General features: G+C 43.7%; 2 protein-coding genes across 2 annotated transcripts; one reads left to right on the top strand and one right to left on the bottom strand.

Annotated features, from left to right (window-relative positions):
• Window positions 1-6,891: 6,891 nt before the first annotated feature.
• Window positions 6,892-17,887, bottom strand: LOC100845392 (zinc finger CCCH domain-containing protein 17). The gene is made up of 9 exons (XM_003570050.4): window positions 17,167-17,887; window positions 16,994-17,089; window positions 16,825-16,914; window positions 16,635-16,736; window positions 16,379-16,525; window positions 15,323-15,442; window positions 15,154-15,213; window positions 7,490-7,587; window positions 6,892-7,405 (listed from the first exon to the last, which is right to left on the bottom strand). Exons 1-9 carry the CDS (start codon window positions 17,611-17,613, stop codon window positions 7,267-7,269), a joined length of 1,299 nt encoding a protein of 432 aa, XP_003570098.1. The 5' UTR covers window positions 17,614-17,887; the 3' UTR covers window positions 6,892-7,266.
• Window positions 17,888-19,295: 1,408 nt separating this feature from the next.
• Window positions 19,296-20,566, top strand: LOC100823688. Its single transcript, XM_003572767.4, has 2 exons — window positions 19,296-19,918; window positions 20,098-20,566. Exons 1-2 carry the CDS (start codon window positions 19,394-19,396, stop codon window positions 20,368-20,370), a joined length of 798 nt encoding a protein of 265 aa, XP_003572815.1. The 5' UTR covers window positions 19,296-19,393; the 3' UTR covers window positions 20,371-20,566.
• The last annotated feature ends 233 nt before the right edge of the window (window positions 20,567-20,799 follow it).

The raw sequence follows: 20,799 nt of genomic DNA, 5'->3' as shown, positions 1-20,799 counted from the left end.
ATGTATGTCTAGATGCGTTTTAGTGTGTAGACTAGACACATGTATCTAGACGCGTTTTACTGTGTGTAGATACTAGACATGTGACACTTATCTTAATTAGGGGTGATGGGAGTATTGCTAGGTAATTAGGTAAAAAGTGTACTAGAACAGTAGAATTGGAGGGTTAATTATATAAGATGGTTAATATTTCGTTATTTTGGTGGTTAAATTTAGGTTATGATTGTTAAGCTTCTTATCGCCTGATTAAAAGCCCATGACCCGGCATTTAACCGGAACAAAAATGCAGTCTGAGCTCTGAGTCTATTGCACGAGGTTAAGCTAGCTTTGGAACTTGGCCGGAAGTACTATAATTTGTCTTTTCCTTTTTAACACCGTGCATTTAACCAGTTAACATATACAGTCCACTTATTCCAAGGCAACGAATTCTCTGAAGACTCAAATTTCGTCTTGTTTTAGGCAAGTACTCCAATGTGATTTTTGAAAGAAGAATTAAAGGGCGCAGGTATGTGCACATGCGTGCACATTATGTCACGATGCACACAAGATAAACGATTTAGGGTCTGTCGGCGCATGTGCTCGTTATGTCACTGTCAATTAGGTTTTCGTGTAATTTGCCTAGCCAGGTTTTTGCTTGGGCCACCAAATTCTCTCTTGTGTTTCTTCTACTCCTTTTTTAATTTCAAAACGTAATTTAGAAGGATCCTATAGTACTTTGTAAAAGCCTTCATGTCCTTCTCGGTAAGCCATTTAGAGCATGTATACTAATTCCTAAAGGATTTCATAAAATAGGAATAGGAAAAACACATAATTTGAGTGCTATTATAGTAAGTTCTTACAGGATTTCATACCATAGGAATTTTGGTAGTAGTGTGTTTGCACGATGCACACAAGATAAACATAGATATTACAGGAAAAAAGAATGGGACTTGAGCTCATGTTAAAGCTCATACAGGTTTTTTTTTTACAAATAAACTCATACATGGTTGAGGCCAAAATAATGCATTTCATAGATTTTTATCAACTTTGTTCCTATGATCCAAGGGTTCTCCTAGGAAATGATCCCACTCCCTCCTGTCCATATTGCTTGTCGAAATATTACATGTAACTACAAGCTTTTTAAACATAGATACATCCATGTTTGGGCAAATTTGAGACAAAAAAATATGGGTCAGAGGGAGTATTTTCCTTTTTTGAGGAAAAACAGCACGGAAGGTCCTACTGCGTCATTTAATAAATATAGGCGCTAGGACATGATCCTAACCATTGAAATGCTATAAAATTAAACCCTACAATCCAAAAAGGGCCTAAATGCCTCGGTGCCTAGGTTGCATCCACATCTACCACAAGGTAAATATATGTTAACCATAAAAAAAACTAAAATTGTATGGTGCTAGTGCACGCAAATGTAAGGGTGATAAAAAACAATGTGCAAATTTATTCGTACATTTTTTTAGAGCAGGACGGTCGGTTAATATATTTCCTCCGTCCGGAAACAAGTGATTCAGATTTATCTAAATTCACATGTATCTATACACTAAAACTCGTCTAGATACATATGAATCTAGATAAATCCGAGTCACTTATTTCTAAATGGAGAGAGTATTATATATACTATACAAAAGAGATAGTACGTATTTTTTATAGAAAATACACAACATGCTACAAAAATGCAAAATGCATTGTATTATTTGCATGTAATCCTACATTTATGTGCACTAGTATTATGAATTTTTTTTCAGATTTTAAGTATAATGCAAAGGCACGTACCTACAACCGAGTGTGCTGTCGCCTTTGCTTGTTGCTATCATTATTTCAAAAAAAAAATTAGAACATATAATTGTTTCCAATCTCGTCCAACTCGAACTGTCGCGCTCTGTACTTTCTGATGGACACCCAGTGCAAAGAGCTACTACTCCGTCAGACTGTCACTCCGTCAATTCGTTACGGAATAAACCGAAGAATATCCAAGGTATCTTCCCCAAAGGCCCAAAGTCATGTCGGCTTTCGACCATTGAGAAAGCCAACGATTGATCTCTCAGAGGCCGACCACTAGTTCATTTTTTTTTTTATCGCGGACACTAGCAAAACTTGTGGATGGTTTTCTTTGTCAATCATCTCCAAAGGTGTGGTGAACGTGCTACTAAGCTATTGGTTCACAGTGCACCAGCATCAAGAAATATCTCAAGGACATTTGCTTATAGCGATATATTACAGTATCGCACATCGTCTGGGTAAAAATGATTAATGCAGTAATCACCAAATTAATTACTAACACTGGTTATGAGGTTCCGTTCGATCAGATAGAGGATCAGTTTAACCTTCCCCAAACATTTTTTTGAAAGTTAACCTTCCCCAAACCTACACCCAGTCACCCAGACTCCCAGAGGGCCAGACAAAGAGAGATTGAGCTGGCCTAACTGGCTCATGCAGGCCAGACAACCGACCATTCTCAAAATTCACAGTATAAACTCGAGCATTCATTTTGTAATAGCAATGCAGCAAGTTCCAGACAAAAAACACACACTATATTCACACCTGTCTCGACGCCGGAGTATCACCTGTATAAAACAAGTTCATCTCTATGAGCACTGAGCACGTATACTAGCACCAGAGGCAGAGACCATAACTCATAAGCTTGCTCTAGTACACTTCAAAAACAGCTTTAAAAGACAAAGTAAAGGCCTCAGAAAAAATAAATCACGGTGGACAATAGTCGCGGGCGCTCTCCAACCGCCATGGTGAGGATGGCTCCTCTGCGGCTCTGCATTTGTTGCTTGGATCTCGCTAGCTACAACAATCCTCCCGTCGCCTGAGTTAGGAATGCTTCGGGCGATTTTGATTAATGGTTGGGTCTGGCCACCGAGACAAACTCCAGTTATAAACCTTTATTTTGGTCTTCACTTGGTTGTTCTATTGTTTCACGAGTGTCGCTATGTTCTTGAGATTGTTGTCCTGGTGCCCCAATTGCTAGGGCATGTTTTTTTTTATCAAAAGGGGCTGTACCCGTTCTCATTAAAGGAAACCATAATATCTTTTACATAATTTAGGATAAACACTCATAGGCTTCAAAGCATCAGCCCTAGAGGCCAGCACATTCAAACGTCTGAACACACTGTTTTACACATGGATTCAATACAACAGAAAACTAAAAAAATACCCAACACTTGTAGTTTCATCACCACCACAACATCTGTATCAGCATTGCCAATTTTCCAGCCGCTCACAACATCAACCTCTAAATAAATGCCAGAAGGCCTCAGCCATGACTCGCCACATCCAACGAGAGCACCTGAGCAGGACCTCCCGAGTATCGGATTTCTGTAACCCAACTTAGAGATCCATCATCGAACGAACTGTAAACACAACCGCAGATGGATCATGTGGCATTTGGTTTTGAAAACATGCATTATGCCTGATTTTCCAAAGAACCCATATGGCAGCACCAACCCCAGTTACAACTAGATCTTTCTCTTTCTTATCAAATTGTAACAGCCAACAGTCAAGCACTTCCGAACACTTCAGGGCAAATTAGAAAAACCGAACTAACTTGAACCACCTTCAAACATACTTAGTCAGAGAACAAGAGAACAAAGATGAACAATAGATTCTTTTCTAGAGAAGAAATAGACAATTGTCATCTCGGCCCATAGTTTAAAGCACATCTCTAGTGAAAATGGTTCCTCTCCTGCCAAGCAGTAGAATATCTTAAATTTGCAAAGGAACATTAATTCTCCAAAGAAATTTAAAAGGATAAGCCAGCTGAGATCGTTTCAACAATTTATAAAGAGAACCTGCTGAAAACTGCCCTTTGGCCTCGAGTTCTCAATATAATTTGTCTTTTCATTCATTCAGACTAAACAAATAACCATCCTTCTAAACCCAATCACACCCCAGCCTTCCAAGAAAACCCTAAGTACAAATTAGTATGGAAAAAGAAATGGAAATGGTGCTTAGAATTTTTAGTGCCCGGTACATCGAACTTTCTTAAAATTTGCCCCAAGGCTCCAATTTCAAGTACAATCTATCTATTTCGATCAGTCAAGCAACTCCATTAAACATCTACAGCAGCAAACCTCTATAACATGCATGATTAGCTCAAAAGGCAAAGCACAAATTGAGATTTCTAGCACAATAATAAATCAGATTGCAATAGGAAAACGATATCAACTGCATATTGCAGAGTGACACAACCTAAGAGAAATAAAAGATGAACATATCCAAACTTAGACTAAACTTACACTAAATGCTAACAAGGAAAAACAGAGAACAGAAGAAGAAGAGGCACAGAATCGGATCAGGGTTGAGGATCCCGCGAAGGACCGAGCCTTGAGACGGAAGCGGATCCTCGAGGCAGGTCAAACCAACGGCGCACGTGGTCGGAGGCCGCGGATCTGGCTGAGGGCGCCGGACCTGGCCCGCCGGACGACGCATGGGGGTGAGAGGGAGCAGGAGCCACAGGCTCGAGGAGGACCTTGCCACCGTCATCCAGCGCACGAGCCCGCGCTCAGCAACCGCCTCCGTCGACGGAGAGGTGGAGAAGCGGTGGCGGCGGAGCTCCACTGAGATCTGGCACGAGACGCCGGATCCAGGGGAGAGGGCGATGGATCTGGCCGGGGCCGCCTCGACGGCGGCCAAAATCCAGGCAGCGACGGAGGAGAGGGGAGGGTGGCAGCGGCGGCAGGCGCTGAGTCGCCCGAGACCCTCCCCCCGTCCCGTACAAGAAAGCGGTCTCAAAATGTTTTGTTGGAGTCCTGAACAAAATGGCTGACAAAAACAACTGCCTGGTCAGGCAGGTAGTGAAATAAAAGGGTGAGTTCAGGCCAGCAGTTTTAGTGGCCTGACTCAGACGACAGCTGCCTGGCAGGATGCCAACCAAACACTTGCATGCACATGTCGAGCCGCCCTCAAGCCATGCTAGCATGCACCAGGACGCAATCCAAACAAGTCCTAAATGTATTGTCTGATGTTTGTAGCTCCTTGTTCAGTTTAGTGGTGGGATTCCTTTGATGTTAGCCACCTCATAGTAGTATTTGGTCTTTGTAACGCTTTCGATATCTTAGTCGTCATTTTAATAAATTTGGTTGTGGGCATTTTGCAATGTCTACAAGCTGCAAAACCCGAAAGAGTGATCAATTAGGTCCGTAGGGATGCAAGCGGGTCCCATTTATGTCCTGTTTCGCCTTACATGTTTATCGATGTGCATTATTCAATTGGCAGTGAGAAATTCGACCACTGAGAATAAAATATTGCTCTATCAAGCTCCACACATCACACAACTGTTAGCCTTGCTTGTCTTACCTTTTGTCCTTCACAACACACTGCGTACTCACTTAAAATGTGGGGAATATATATTGTTTTTTTGCCCCGGCAGGTGCTATGTAATGATACATGTGCCAGGTCACTGAAGAAACTAATATTGTTGTGAACCTAAACTATAGATGGTATTCCAGCATATGGTTGCGAAGGAACACACTGAACTGACACAAACATAACGTTTTAAAACGATAGGGCTTGCCCAACATTATTGGGGGGAGAACTGCTTGCCTAACTACTCGCGATATTCAGATACAGTATGGTTTCGGGTCTACGAGTGCTTCGTTCCAGATAAGACTGAGCCATATATTCAGAGAAAAACTAGTAGCCAGTCCCTCTCCACACACATAAATAAAAATATTACTCCGTATTTAAGTAGCACTTTTTATCGGATTTTAACTAGTAGCAAAGTTTTACTACTACTTCGATAAAAAAAATGGTTCGAGATGCTCGCAACCCGGGCTGGTGGATGAGGTGCCACGAGAGCGTTTTCATGGTATCAGGGCACATGGGCAACTATGCAACACTCGATAAAAGTGATGGCTACGCAGCTGCTAGCCTGCTGCTACTGCAGGAGTAGTGTGAGGTACGGAGTAGTATGTACCAAAGGATATTCTCTCCTTTTCACCGTCTCTTTCCAGTGATTATCCTCGTGGATCCGGGAACTGCAGGAAGAATCTACGCAAAGTTCCATGCTATCAAGCATTCAGTAGAAGTTGGCAAGAGTCTGGGCGCAAAGTTCCAACAACGACTAGCCCGGAATCAAACAGTATATAGAGGATCTGAACCTTAGTAATGCTCTGAATAAGGAAGTTGGCAAGAGTCTGATCGCTGCGCAGATACCACCACTATAATGTTCACATCTGTTTATCCCAACAACGCCAGCACGCTATACACACAAGTCTCAGAGTTTTTTTTTTGGGGGGAGAAATACACAAGTCTCAGAGTTAGCAGTTCGGCTAAGAGAGATCCATGGAGGCCAAAGCGCCATGGCCCACGAGCTCAGTGGAGATTCCTGTCACTTGTTTTTGCCGCAAGGAATTTACTACATCACACTTGTGACGTGACACCCATGATCAACAACACCAACAGGTTCGCGCGCATGGAGTATTTATCATTGCACAATGATCGAGAGACCGCCTTTTCTTATCCTACCCGTGCAGTTCCTTTCCAAACTTTTCAGTAGCATACTTTACACCTGGTGACATTTGAACAGAGGCACACGAACCAGCGAGAAGCAGATCTTTCCGGTATTGTCATGGTACCATCATCGTCGTTACAAAAGCTTTTCGCACCCTTTCCGGGCTGAAATCTGATTGCACTGTAGCTTGAGCTGATACCCCCAGAAGACCATACGCCCAAGTGGCCAAGCGCTGTGTGATTACGCGACGCGAGAGAGTTCGGGCGGAGTAGTCGACAGCAAGCTACGCACTGGTGGGGCCGTGCAAGATTCCGAAGTTCAGAACTATGTCGATCTACGCAGTTGGCATTTGAACTTGGAAGAATAAGGAGCAATACTGCAAGTTCTTCATTCTGAACGGAGGATAGACGAATGGGTGAACGGCAAGACAATAAAAAGGCCACGAAAAGTAATTACTGTGATGTGAGCAAATCTCGAGTTTCCCCATCACAAATTAAGGCGAACAAAATCTATTACATCCTTGAAGCTATCAGCACATCGAAACCAAGTTGTCTGACAATTGTCGGTTCCGATGATTTACAAATTACAGGCAATATTCCCCTCATCTCAAAACTCATTCCAGGACAAACTGATACGTCTCCTCTGCATATATATATTCTAACTGCAAGCCGATCCAGCTGTCTCACATCCTTAGAGGATAAATGTAGGAAAAATGGACTGGTAGCCCAACCACACCTCAATACATTATGTGTATCTTTGAGAAATCCCTCATAACATACATCGGGAAACTAATCTAGAATACACTATATTCATCAGGTTTGGGAGGCATCAATGACCCATTGCCAAACCTTCAGCTCACCAGCTCCATCCCCAGTAAAAAATAAGCCACCGGGACCAGTTTGTATTGCTCTAATTTCCTGTTTGGAGAATATTCTGCCCCTATCACCGAACCTATTAAACAAACAACACACTTCAGACAAATATCACAAGTAAAGCACACAGAAATGATCTGAGTATAGAGGACAACTCTCTTACGATGGCAAGTCATAGAGGCGGACAGTGTTGTCATTTAATGAACATACTAGCACAGGTTTTGATTGTGCATCAGGCATGCCAGTAAGCGCAAGTGCTCCCTACAGATGGAACAAACCCATTAAGATCATCAATAGTACGACAGAGCATAAGGGGGAACGACATGTACGTCCCCTGACTCTTGGGAAGGTAGATGATACGGAGTACATAAAAAAAGCGCATTTTATGAAACTTGTACTAACACTCACAAAAGTGATTTCAATGTAGTGACCATGAGCCGTCTACACTCAACAATTTCCTTGGACTACTAACTTCCATTCATAGCATTAAAACAACCACAGCACATTACTAGACATCTATGTTTTAAGATGGATACTTAATCTTTCCTTCGCAGTGAGAAACATATTCATCTAAGAGAACATTTTGGACATGAAAGCTTTGGTAGTATGAAGATTGTAAATATACAGTTACCGAATAACAGAGTAAATTGATCTGTTTTACGCAAATAAGGGACTGTTCATATTCTCTCCGCTCCAGGACACTGCACCTCGAGCGGGCAGAGTAAACACCCACCTCCACGAAGTGGCCAATGCGGAGCGGAGTGGCTCACAGCTCATTTTGCCGGAGTCAAGAAATAGATGCTCCACATCCTTCTGGAATCGCTCCGTGGACCAAAATTCCGAAGTACCTCTAGAAGTTGATGGAAATTACGCATCACTGCCACTGGCAGAGGCTCTGCCACTGATGTGCTCTTTTACCATTCGATCTCACCTTGCCCAAAGGCCCACCATCTTGCCCGACCACTCCTGGAGGCAAGATGGCAGCGAGCAGACCCTAGCGTGGTTCATCTTCACCAGCAGTGGCTAGTCTTCATCGACGGCTAGGAGAGCTCATCACCCCCCCCCCCCCAACCTCTCTCCCCATCTCCCACCATATGTGAATTAATTCATATATATGAGTATGACTGATTGGGCTTGAATTTGTTCTTGTGTATGCTGCTGATTTGCTAGGTGAATGTGATGTAAAAGAAGCCTTTTGAGAATTTGCTGAATAAATGCTGCCGATTTGCAAACTAGGTAATTCTGTTCTGTATGCTACCAATTTAGCCGATTTGCTAGGTGAATGCTGCTGCTGCTGAGTGCTCACATGCATTCACATATGGTAGCACTAACATGCAATTTTCTTGCTGTTTGTAGACAAGTATTACCTTGTGGATGCTGGCTATCCTAACAGTCACAGACCAGGATATCTAGCACCTTAGAAGGGAGAGAGATAGCATGTTTCTGAATTCCATAGAGGTGTAGCTGTGGAAATATACCGCGCCTGGGTGCAGGGCCCTAAACTTGGTGGGATGGTGGCTTAGAGGATGGGGATAGGCACGGGAAGGACTGGGGAAGAGGACCCCCTCGACCAGTTCATGTGATGGGCCTTTTGGGCCAACATATTCAACACTGCCCCTCAAGATGGGTGATATATATCTATCATTCCCATCTTGTCACATGCGAGATTGCAATCCTTAGTTCCCAATCCATTCGTTAGGCAATCTGCAAGTTGTTGTCCTGAACAGAACAGACATGTTCTATCTTGACCATCTAGCTTCTCCTTCAATCTCGATGTGCTTCGTTCTACCATGCTGAACAGGATTGTTTGCAATGCTAATTGCTGATTTGTTATCAATCCACACATTTAATCATCCATTCTTCAAAATCTTTAGCTCACCCAATAGATGTCTGACCCATAGCATTTCACTCAACCCTTGTGACATAGCTCGATATTCAGCCTCTGCGGTTGACTTGGATACCACTTGCTGTTTCTTACTCCTGCATGACACTAAATTTCCTCCAGCAGACACAATAGCCCGAGGTAGATCTTCTGTCATCTAAGCAGCTTGCCCAGTCTGCATCGCTATAGCCATCTATATTCAAGTTCCCATTGCTTCTGAACCGCAACCCCTTTCCTGGTGATCCCTTCAGATATCTTAAGATTCTGTGAACAGCCTCCATATGTTCACTCCTGGGTTCATGCATATATCTACTCACCACACTTACAGCATAAGTTATATCTGGACGTGTATGACAGAGGTACCGTAACCTTCCAACCAACTTCTGATATGACTCCTTGTCCACTAGTTCTCCAGATTGAGCTGTCACCTTATGATTTTGATCAATAGGAGTTGAAGCTGCTCTACATCCCAGCATGCCCATATCACTGAGAAGATCTAGAGTATACTTCCTTTGCGATAGAGCTATTCCCTTTAGCAATCTGGCCACTTCTATGCCAAGGAAATATTTAAGTTTGCCAAGGTCCTTGACCTCAAAAGTCTTACTCAAGCTCCTCTTCAGTCTTGTTATCTCAGCTTCATCATCTCCTTTAATGATTATATCATCAACATAGACAGCTAGAATTGTAATCTTCTGCTTGGAATGCATGTAGAACACAGTGTGATCCCCACTGCACTGACCATACCCCATGTCACACACAGCCCGCCTGAATCTATCAAACCATGCTCTAGGCGATTGCTTCAAACCATAAAGAGATTTCTTTTAATCTGCATACTTTACCGGCAGTTCCAAACTCTGTGAGACCGGGCGGTACCTCCATGTAGACTTCCTCCTGTAAGTCCCAATGCAAGAATGCATTTTTTACATCAAGTTGATGCAACGACCACCCAAAATTGGCTGCACAAGATACCAGAATCCTCACTGTGTTCATCTTCGCTACGTGTGCAAATGTCTCATCATAATCGATACCATATGTCTGGCGATAACCTCTTGCCACAAGTCTTGCCTTATATCTTTCAATTTTACCATCAGAATTCTGCTTTATTGTGTAGATCCATTTACATCCCACTGCCTTCTTTCCAGCTGGAAGATCTGACAATTCCCAGGTCTTGTTCTTCCTTAAAGCCTCTAGTTCTTCCCTCATTGCTGCACACCACTTAGGATCCTGCCGTGCTACTCTCCAATCAGTGGGAATGGACACTAATTGGAGAGAGGCTACAAACGCACGATAAGAGGGTGACAAGAACTTATATGACACAATTGCTTATATCATTTTCAAACCCATACCGTTGTATAGGTTTGTTTACCGCAGCACGGGTCCCCTTCCTCAAGGCGATGGGCAAGTCATTTGTCGTTTCTGAATCAGTTATGGACTCTCCTGAAGTAGCATCATTGTCTGGTGTCTCGTTCTGAACCTGTTGCTCCCCCTGAACCTGTCGCTCCTTCTGAACTTGCCTTCTTGCATACACTCAAAGATTTTGTTCCTCGTCTTGGTTGGGCCACCTTCTCTGTGCCTCATCTGGTGTTGCAGAGACAGAATATGGTGCCATAGAGATAGGAATAGAGCCAACAAAAAATCTGGTTGCATCATGAGCACATTGCTCCTCAACTTTCTCCCCCTCTTGACCATGCTGTATAGGCTGCAGCTGGTCAAGTCCCTCAAACAGAACACTAAGATCAGTCTTCTCTCCATAATATGGCTCGGATTCTCTGAACGTGACATCCATACTTACAAAGGTGCGTCTCTGTGATGGACTCCAACATTTGTAACCTTGCTGCCCAGACGGATACCCTATAAAGATGCATTTTACAGCCCTCGGATCCAACTTGCTCACTGATGGCATGTGATCCCTGACAAAACAAACACATTCAAATAGTTTCGGGGGCACTACAAATTTGTTCTCCCCTTGCAACATTTCACAAGGAGACTTCATACCCAATACTCTTGATGGTGTGCGGTTGATCAAACATTTGGCAGTCATCACGGCTTCACTCCAAAGGAATTTTGGAACATTCATGGTGAACATCAGTGACCGCGCCAGTATGTGCCCATTTTTCCTCTGCTACACCATTCTGAGGCGGAGTGTCCGGACATGATGTTTGGTGTAAATCCCATGCTCTGAGAAGAAGGTCCCAAACACTTTGTTCACATATTCAGTACCGTTGTCAGTCCGTATCACTTGCACCTGCACCTTGAACTGATTCTTCACATAGGCATAGAAATTTTTTAAACATTGGTAGGCTTCATCCTTGTGCTTCATTAGATAACTCCAAGTCATGCATGAGTAACAGTCAATAAAGGTCATGAAGTACTTCATGTTGCTAATAGACACAACAGGACATGTCCACACATCTGAATGAATAAGCATGAAAGGTGTGATACTCCTCAATCCCTTGCTAACATAAGACACCCTTGTGTGCTTTGCCCACTCACAGGCATCACACTTCAACTTACTCTTATCGACCCCTTTCATGATATCAGGAAACACCTTGTACATCTTATCAAATGATATATGCCCCATTCTACAGTGCTGAGTCATTGCCATAGTTTCCTTTTCTCCAGACATTGCTGCTAACACCGAGCTGTCCATCTTGTCGGGTCCCTCACGATCAATGTACCACAATCCTCTATGTCTGGTTCCTGTGCCGATCTTCTGGCCTGTCACACGATCTAGGATCACATGTAGCTCTATTCAGAAATATCTCACAGTTCTGCTGGTCAATAAGAGCACTCAATGACACAAGGTTCACGGGAAACGCAGGGACATACAAGACTGAAGACAGTCTGATTTTTGGTGTACATTTAACTGATCCCATCCCTTCGATAGGCCGAGCAGTGCCATCAGCGGTTTGTATCGTTTCCTCATGTGTGGGATAATATGAACTATATAGTTCAAACTCCTTTGAATTTCCAGTGACGGGTTTAGATGCCCCAGAATCTAACATCCACTCTGAATTGGTTCCATGAACAGCTACGGAAACCCTTTCAGCAACACCTTCACTTGCATACAAACAAACTTGTTTGTCCTCCTGACTGACTTGCTCGATCTCATCCTGCAAGAACGATTCTCTGCCCACCTTCATTACCATCATCTGGAGCTTCCCCAACAGCTGCGTACATTTCTTTTCTTCACTGCCACTGCGTGACACAACCTCCAATACCTCCGCAACCAAGGACAATACTTGTAGGTCCTGCGTGTTAACATCCGATTCCATTGAATTCGATCTCTGAACTTCCATCAAATTCCCTTCAATCTTCTCCTCCCCAGCTGCAGCCACTGCCTCCATTTCCTTGACCTGGAGCAGCTCGACCATGCCTCGCTGTTTCTTCCCGACACCCTCATCATGCCAGGTCTGGACCTTCCCCCTGCATTCCATCTCCTGCACTGCCCTTGCCCTCGCTGCCTCGAGAGAGTCCTTGGCAGAATTAAGGTGCATGCGCCGCACCATCTCCTCCTTCACGCTGCTAGCCCCGGCCACCCTTGCTGACCCTTGCTGCGCTGCAGTACATCGCCTCACCACTGCGCCGTGCCTCCTCGCTGCTTGGTGTCGCCCCCGCGCCTCCTGCACATCGCCAAAGTCTCTCGCGAGCCGCCAGTGCACCACCCAGTGCCACCATTGCTGCAGCCTGCACGCGCGCCCGCACCTCATACTGTGCCTCCCAGCGCCACCGCTGCAGCCTGCACGTGCCGCCAAGACCCATCCTGGCCACTGCCAGAATCACGTGCAGGGAAATTAGGTCGCCACTGCAGGAACCACCGTCGCCACCGCCAGATCCGTCACCGGAGCCGCCACGGGTGGCTCTGATACCATGTGGAAATATACCTCGCCTGGGTGCAGGGCCCTCAACTTGGTGGGACGACGGCTTAGAGGATGGGGATAGGCACGGGAGGGACTGGGGAAGAAGACCCCCTCGACCAGTTCATGTGATGGGCTTTTTGGACCAACATAGGCCACATATTCAACAGTAGCTCTAAGAACACCTAAAGAGAAATTCACTAGGATATACTCATCCAAGCACAACGTGATAGAGAGAAAATGAAGTGCTTCATTTGTTCAATTTGATAGATCCTAATTATGTGCCAACTATAGGGATGCAAGCGGATCCCGCGAATGGCCCATTTCTAGTTTAATTCTCAAATCTCCTACTCAAATTTTGAGCTCCTTAGCCAACTATCTTCTCAAGGTACCAACACAGTAAGAAATATATACCCCTGGAGGATCCACATACATACACACACATTCGGACTTGGGAGCATTTTTTCATGCAGGTCTATTCTCTTGTGTCCTAGACTCCTAGTGATGACGTGTAAGCTAGTACCTAAGGAGTAGCATAGATCTACCACTGCCAGTGATTTCTCTGGGTGGCCTTCCAAATGCATCAGATTCATCCACTTCACAGGCTAGTGATGTTGACATGGAAAGGTTGCGCAACACACTAGCAACAACTATTGCTGTTGGATGGTGACCTCCTTTTTGTGAGCTCCTATTTTTGTGTGATATTCGAAGGAACAGTCAAAGACAGAGATATTCAAAGCCATAGAAATAGTTCTTTTTGGTTCCTGATATTTTGTCATCTGCAATTTATGTTCCTGTAAGTTTGGGATTGGCAAAACTGTGATAAATATGATGTGAAACAGTGAGAAAACTGCTGCTAATTGTGAAAATTGTGATTATGTGATTCTGTGCGAAGTTTGATGCTGGAAATTGATACTGCTAATTTGATCCTCTGTGAAATCAATGCTGAAGATTGATTCTCTGATGCACTAGATATAGCATCTGTCCATCAATAAAGCAGGGGTGTCAATGTCTGTTTTCTGTACAATGAGCCAGAAACTGGAGTTCAGATTGATTGCCGGACAGGTTCATAACTCCAGATTTTGGCAGCGGAGCGGGAATTCATGGAGTGAGAAGCGGAGTCAAGAATTCGTAGGAGTGGAGGGATGCCGAACAGGTTCTAAAGTAAGTATTATGTAAACTCTGAGAGACCTAATGAATTTCCAGTTAGCTTTTACAAAATTGTGAGGATCACAGAGCATGTCTTGAAATACTTATGCTTGAACTTTGAATAATAAAACTATGGGGTACTGGTGATGGAAGCTAAACCTCAATGAAGATACATTCCATCTGATGGCTAACTGAAGCCTCTCGTTTCCTGTAGTTCTTTGTTTTCAGGGCTTATTGTCTGTAATCTCTTTGTTAGGCAAGTTTATTTCTAATTAGGGTGTTTTTTTCAGGCCGTAATTTTTAAACTGGTAGTGGAGCCTGGTAAAGGTCCTGTTTGCTTAAGAGCCATACTTAGTTCTCTTGACATAAGGGCAATAGTTTATACATCAACAAAATAATACCACATAGAAATTCAATATAAAATACTCTAAATAACAATGTTATTGAACTGTACTGGTAGTGGTCGTTTGACTGGTTATTGACAGGTCCAGCTTAAATATCAATTTTTCAATGCTAGACAAAAATGTTGACATGTACGATGTATGTAGATTCATGAACATCCTGAAGATATGTTTAATTGCATATGTAAAATTCTGTAGAAGTTTACGGTATGATAATTCAACTGTAAATTCAAATGGCAAGTTCAAAGAGTGTAAAAACAGATCTAGTAAGATTTATTAACTGTACTGTATATAATAAAATGGGGCAGGTCATAAGTAAAATCAGTAAAGTACAAATGATATTCAAGGTAAATCATAATGGGGAGGCTGAACACGATAAACATAAGAAACAGGCCAAAAAGAATGGATCAGATGATAGCAGGAAAGGCTAGCAAGTTCTTGGTAACGTGAATAAACAATATAGATGGATGTAACATAAACTGTAAACTGTAATGGCACAACATAACAAGCATATAGTTACGAGCGACGGATCACATACATTCTCCTCTTTGTGTGTATAGGTTACTTCTAAGTTTCCACTTTCTGTAGCTGCCCAGACCTGAGAAAACAGAACTTATAAGTATGAAATGCATTGAAAGCATAAATGTGAAATATGAATAGACGAATTTGCAGAATTATTCGGTAACAAGACAAGGATAGAGACTAACTTTTATCGTTTGATCCAACGAACAAGATAATAGAAATTGATCCCAGCACAGTACAGACATAACTACACTCGTATGATCAGAAAGCGTCTGTATGCACTGCAACGTAGCCAAATCCCACACCTGAAACATTTGTCCTTTTGTTATTAATTCTGGCCTTAATTGAGCAGCAATGCATGGTAAAGTGCCATCTGTGATGTCAAGTAAATGGGTCGAGGTGACTGACAAATTAGGCACATCAAAACAGAAGAAATATTTCATCTAAATTAAAGATTGGAAACAGTACTAGGATAACTTTCACTCATAGTAGTCAGGAAAATAACAGGATTCAAATATAACACTAAAATTATCACTAACTAATGTTAATGTATGGACTTAGACTCCATTTATAGGTGCTGGAGCTCTTCCATTGTTGCACATGTTTTTTCTTTTCTTTTCGAAAATAATAGTTGCAAGTGTCCCATGCGCCAGTTCAGATATCACCACAAAATGAGCATGTAAACATACACTAAATTATGAAAGTGATCATCAACTCTAAAATCTTATATACATGCAGCCTGGACCAGCTGCAGTAACATTGCCTAACCAGATGCAGATCTGCACAACATTTATCAAAAATTGAGCACAAATCATTCGATTTACATGTGATATCGAGAAATTGAATAATCACATCTACCTCCTAAATTCATGGGAGAAGTTAAGAGTATAACTACGTACAATACAGGGGTCTGCTGAGCTTGTGCATTGTAAACTTCCACATTCCAACGTGAATAACAGAGGATAAAACAATCTGATGTTGAGCAAATTGACATAAAGCTATAAATGTTATACACCAACAGGAATTTGTGATCAGATGCATGCATTAAAAGCCTCCTACATCAATGGCATCAAAGAAATGTGTTAACCATAGAGCACAAGTCTATTATCCACATATTCTTATATACCATTGATGTAGTCAGCCGGAATTTAGGATCTGATGATGCATGCATCAAAGGCTCCTAGATCAATTGTATCTAAGAATGTGTGAACAACAATGCACAAGTTCTCCTTAGTCCTTACTCTAATGGTTTTATCCATTGAACCAGAGTAAAGTCTCATGGCTCCTACTACTAACGAAACAACAGCAAGCTGGTGCCCAACAAGAGAAGCAGCTGGCTCGAAACAGTTCGTTGCAGCGCTAAATCTCCATGCCAATATCCTCCCATCCTGCACCACGCGCGATATAAGAGAATGCATCAAAACAAAAATTACATTTGCCAAGATCAGATCAATGTTCGAATCAAAGATGAGCCAAAAGAAAGGAAGGAAAGTTTACCTGTGTTGCGGCAAAGAGTAGCTCATTGCCAACAGCGAGCGCATACACTTGTCCAGTTGGCCCAGTAAGGTTCATTTCTGCTTGTGTTTGCATATTCCAAACCTGCAGCAGCAGGTCATACAGTCAGACACGCATGTTGAGCACCAATAGCATTGGGTGAAAACCACAAACCTCGAGCACCATTTCCTACCTTCACAGCATCAGGTAGTCCAACAAACAACCATGGTCCCTCAATGATCATGCATCCAATCTCAGCCCCAATATTGATGACACTCGCACACTACCATACACCATACAGAAACTGTCACATAGAAGACACAACCCTCTCAAGGATACAATTTCAATAATGCATCAGCTACCTGCCCAGTTTGGCAATCCCAAAGGCGCACTGTTCCATCCTTACTCCCAGAATACAGCTTGTCCGACCCGGTAGGCAGTGCGATCCCCGTCACAACCTGAAAGCACAAAAAACATTCTAGTGAGCAATGTATCAGATTTTACCTGACGTCTTATCTGTAGATGAAGGGGGTACCTTCTCGTGGCCTTGGAGCGGGGTGAGCAGCGTGATGCTATTGCTCATGCAGTATGTGTGGGGGAACCGGCACTTCTCACCGTAGGTGCAGTCTCCGGCGAGGAAGTACTTGCATGGTCGGTCGGGCACCTTGTGCCTCACGCCGCCGTCTGCACCTCCGGGACCCCTCCCCCATTTATTGAAGCCGCCGCCGCCGCGCCCCCCTCCTCCTCCAGAGTTGGGGTTGCGCCAGACGTGCCCGCCGGGTCCATCCCTTTGGCTTGGGCGCTTGGAGGTGGCCTCGGGAAGCTCGCTATGGAGGAAGGGGCAGGGGAAGCGATTGCATCGACCAGCGCGCCAATGGACGCAGACCTTCCCAGAAGAAGACGAAGAGGCGGCACCGGGGGCCGGGCCCAAGCGGTTGTGCACGCGCTTGTTGCCGAAGCGGCCGTCGGCCTCCAAGTCCATGGGCGGCGCCTAGGGTTTGTTGGGCTTGGGAGGCGGCGCGGGCAAGGGAGGAAGCAGTTAAATAGTATCCGGGTTTCGGCAGGAGCAACGGCGGGGAGGTTAAATATATGAGAGTAGGGTCGCGTGGAGGCGACGCGACGCGGCGAGGGCTCGCCGGAGAGAATGGGGAGATCCGGATCGGAGCGAGAAGAGGAGGCGCCGATAGGTGGCCCTGGTCGGGTTCAGCTCGCGGGAGGAGAGACGGGAACGGCTCGGTTAATATTACGTGTCCGGTGTCCCGTTGCTACGCCGCCGAAGCAAATGGCCTGATGGAGGTACGATTTTTCTTTATAGCTGGCTAAATGCACGTGTGTTGCCATGAACTAAAATATACTCCTACATTACATGCATGAGTTCTTTTAAAAGAAATGTTTTCATATTTTCCAATTTTATGCTAAATAAGAATTATTTTATAAAAACTTGAGAAAACAATTATGTAAAAAATATAGGACGTGGCTATTTCTAAGTCATCCTTTTTTAAGCAACGAGCTTTAAAATCAGTCGACGTTTCAGAACCGTTGGATTAAGATCTGAGGTTCATCCCCATTCTCTCATCTCTTACTTGCTATCGTTGGATTAAGATCCGATGGCTAACATGTCGATCTCTAACTAAAAAACAGACGACTTGTAGGAGCAAAACCGAAAATATATATGTCAAACAAATCACTCCAGTTAAAAGGTTGCAATACATATATGTACCACATTGAATGTGTGTCAATCAAGTGATTTTTGACAAGATAGGAGGTAGTCTTGTTGGATGAATGGACGACTACCGGCTAGAATCTTTATAAGTGTAAAAATACTTCCTCCGAACCATATTAATTGTCGAAATATTACATGTATCTAAACGCTTTTTAAACATAGATGCATCCATATTTGGGCAAATTTGAGACAAGTAATATGGATCGGAGGGAGTAACAAATTTAAAACAAACAATCCCACAAGTTTCAATAAGAAAAAAAAGTCAATTGTGATGTTTAAAAGAAAATGAAAATAGCTCGCAAACTGTTTTGTTTTTGAAAAATCAATTTGAGAGATATCATACTTTAAACTAAAATGGTCCCTTGTAGACTCTACTATTGTATTCGCGGGTTTTTTGTTAAGCAAGAAGAAAAATTTAGCTCATGTTTAATTTTTTTTCAAAAGTTGTTTTCAAAGACAAGTTGTTTTCAAATAAAGGACAATTTCAGTCTCCAATATATGATATTGACAATGTTTTTTCTTGCACTGCAGCTAAACAATGATAAACATAACATAATTTCTTTTTCAAAACAAGTATAATGCTACTCCCTATGATTCTAAATACTTGACTCAAATTTGCCCAAATATGAATGTATCTATTTTTTAAAAGCGTCTAGATACATGTAATATTTCCACAACAATTTAGGATCGGAGGGAGTATTATTTTTGCATGCCTATTGTCGACTATATGTATATTACAAATCCATGTCACTTATTTCTGGAAGGAGGGAGAATAAAATTTCGGAAAAAAAATTAAAAGAACCTCTGCAGGCTAAATATAAGTGCAAGATTAAGTACGTGAAGTTTAGGATCAATTACTTACACGTGTCGAGAAAAATACAGAAGTGCCTGTCATGTTTCAAGCATCTTTGGAAGAGAGTGAAAAAGATAATAAAACCCGCAAAGGCAAAGGGATAAGGGTAAGGCCACGAAGGTTCATCGCACAGCAATCTCTGGGGACCCAGCGTCTTCTCCACCGCTGCAGTCGTGCGGACTCCGAATGGCGACGCCGGGGCCGGGCGGTCTCAACATCTCCTCCCGGAGGAGCCTCACCGCCCTGCAGCAGCAAAACCCTACGAATCCCAAGAAACCATGCGCTTCCGGCTCACTGCCGAGACCTTTTTTCCATCCGCGACGACGCAGCAACAAACGCGCGGTGATCTCGGTAGCATCATCGTCCACGGGCCAAGCAGGCGAGCAGCAGCCTGCTGCCCCTGCCGTCGTCGCGGCGCCCGAAGACGCGTTGGTCGGCGTCGAGTTCCGGACGCGGGACGGCTGCCGGCTCGGCATCTCCAGGTACCCAGACTTCGCGTACAACGCGCAAGGCGGCCGCGGCGTGGGCGCCGGGCGTGCCGCGGAAGGCACGAGCACGACGATGCTCGTCGATTTCGACGTGGCGAGCCTGTACATCCCGGCCATGTCCGGCGCCACCACCAGGTTCCTCGGGCTGCCGCTGCCGCCGTTCCTCAAGATCGACATCTTGCCCGAGGCCCTGCGCGGGAGCATCGACCGGACGACTGGTCAGGTGATTAACCCCGCCCTGCCTTCTCGGCGTCGATAAGTTCTTAGTTGTCCTTACCAATCCAGTTCAGTTCATGTTCAGAGTCTGGATTTTTTATCCTTTCCGCGTGCATCGAAAGAGAAATGGTAGTATACCAGCCATCTGAATATATATGAACAAGTTCTGGTTTGGTTTAATTTCAGGTGGACCTGAAGTTCAGGTCGAGGTTCTGTTTCTCGGTTGGAAGCATATACCAAGCGCCGCCGTTGTTCGTGGACACAACACTGACTTCCGAGGAGTCCACTGGAGCCATGAGACGCGGGACGGGAGAAAGATTGGACGGCGAAGGGAGATGCAAGCTGGTCGGGGTGGCCGTCCTCGACCCGATTGATGACGTGTTCATGAACACCTTCCTCAACCTGCCCACCGAGTGCATTGCTTACTTGAACGCCACCATCTCCATTGCCAGCGCATAGCTGAGCGAGCGGGACTGTTTGGTCTAAATTTCAGAGGATGCATGGTGAACCCCACGAATAGTTGAATACACATGTTTCGGCACGGAAACTATACTCATCTCCTCTAAATTTATTTTTATTTTTTGTGAATATTTTCGACATTATGGATGTTCATATTGGTATACTATATATCTCAATTTGCAAAATTGGATGCAAAGATATACTCCTTCGATCCATAAAAAATGTTACCCACTTAGTACAAAATTTATACTAACTTATTAACTTAGTACAAAATAAGCGACACTTTTTATATATCGGAGGAGTAAGTATCCTACGGGACACACCCAGCTTTTTAATATTTGGTGGGATAAACACTTTAGTTTTAATATTGGGTGCGACGGATACACCATAACTCTATTTTTCTAAAACAATTCAATAATTTCTACTACT

The sequence above is a fragment of the Brachypodium distachyon genome, chromosome 3, assembly GCF_000005505.3.
Source record: "Brachypodium distachyon strain Bd21 chromosome 3, Brachypodium_distachyon_v3.0, whole genome shotgun sequence".
Classification (NCBI taxonomy): Eukaryota; Viridiplantae; Streptophyta; class Magnoliopsida; order Poales; family Poaceae; genus Brachypodium; species Brachypodium distachyon.
The sequence above is the reverse complement of the archived record's forward strand: the minus strand, read 5'-3'. Positions and strand labels throughout refer to the sequence as shown.

Bases quoted from the DNA above. Each gene is read 5' to 3' on its own strand.
- LOC100823688 (XM_003572767.4), top strand. From the start codon at position 19,394: ATGGCGACGCCGGGGCCGGGCGGTCTCAACATCTCCTCCCGGAGGAGC. The intron at 19,919-20,097 runs GTGATTAACCCC...GTTTAATTTCAG, and splicing joins TCGACCGGACGACTGGTCAG to GTGGACCTGAAGTTCAGGTC.
- LOC100845392 (XM_003570050.4), bottom strand. From the start codon at position 17,613: ATGGACTTGGAGGCCGACGGCCGCTTCGGCAACAAGCGCGTGCACAAC. The intron at 17,090-17,166 runs GTACCCCCTTCA...TTGTGCTTTCAG, and splicing joins CGCTCCAAGGCCACGAGAAG to GTTGTGACGGGGATCGCACT. The intron at 15,443-16,378 runs GTAAGGACTAAG...CAAATGTTTCAG, and splicing joins CAATGGATAAAACCATTAGA to GTGTGGGATTTGGCTACGTT.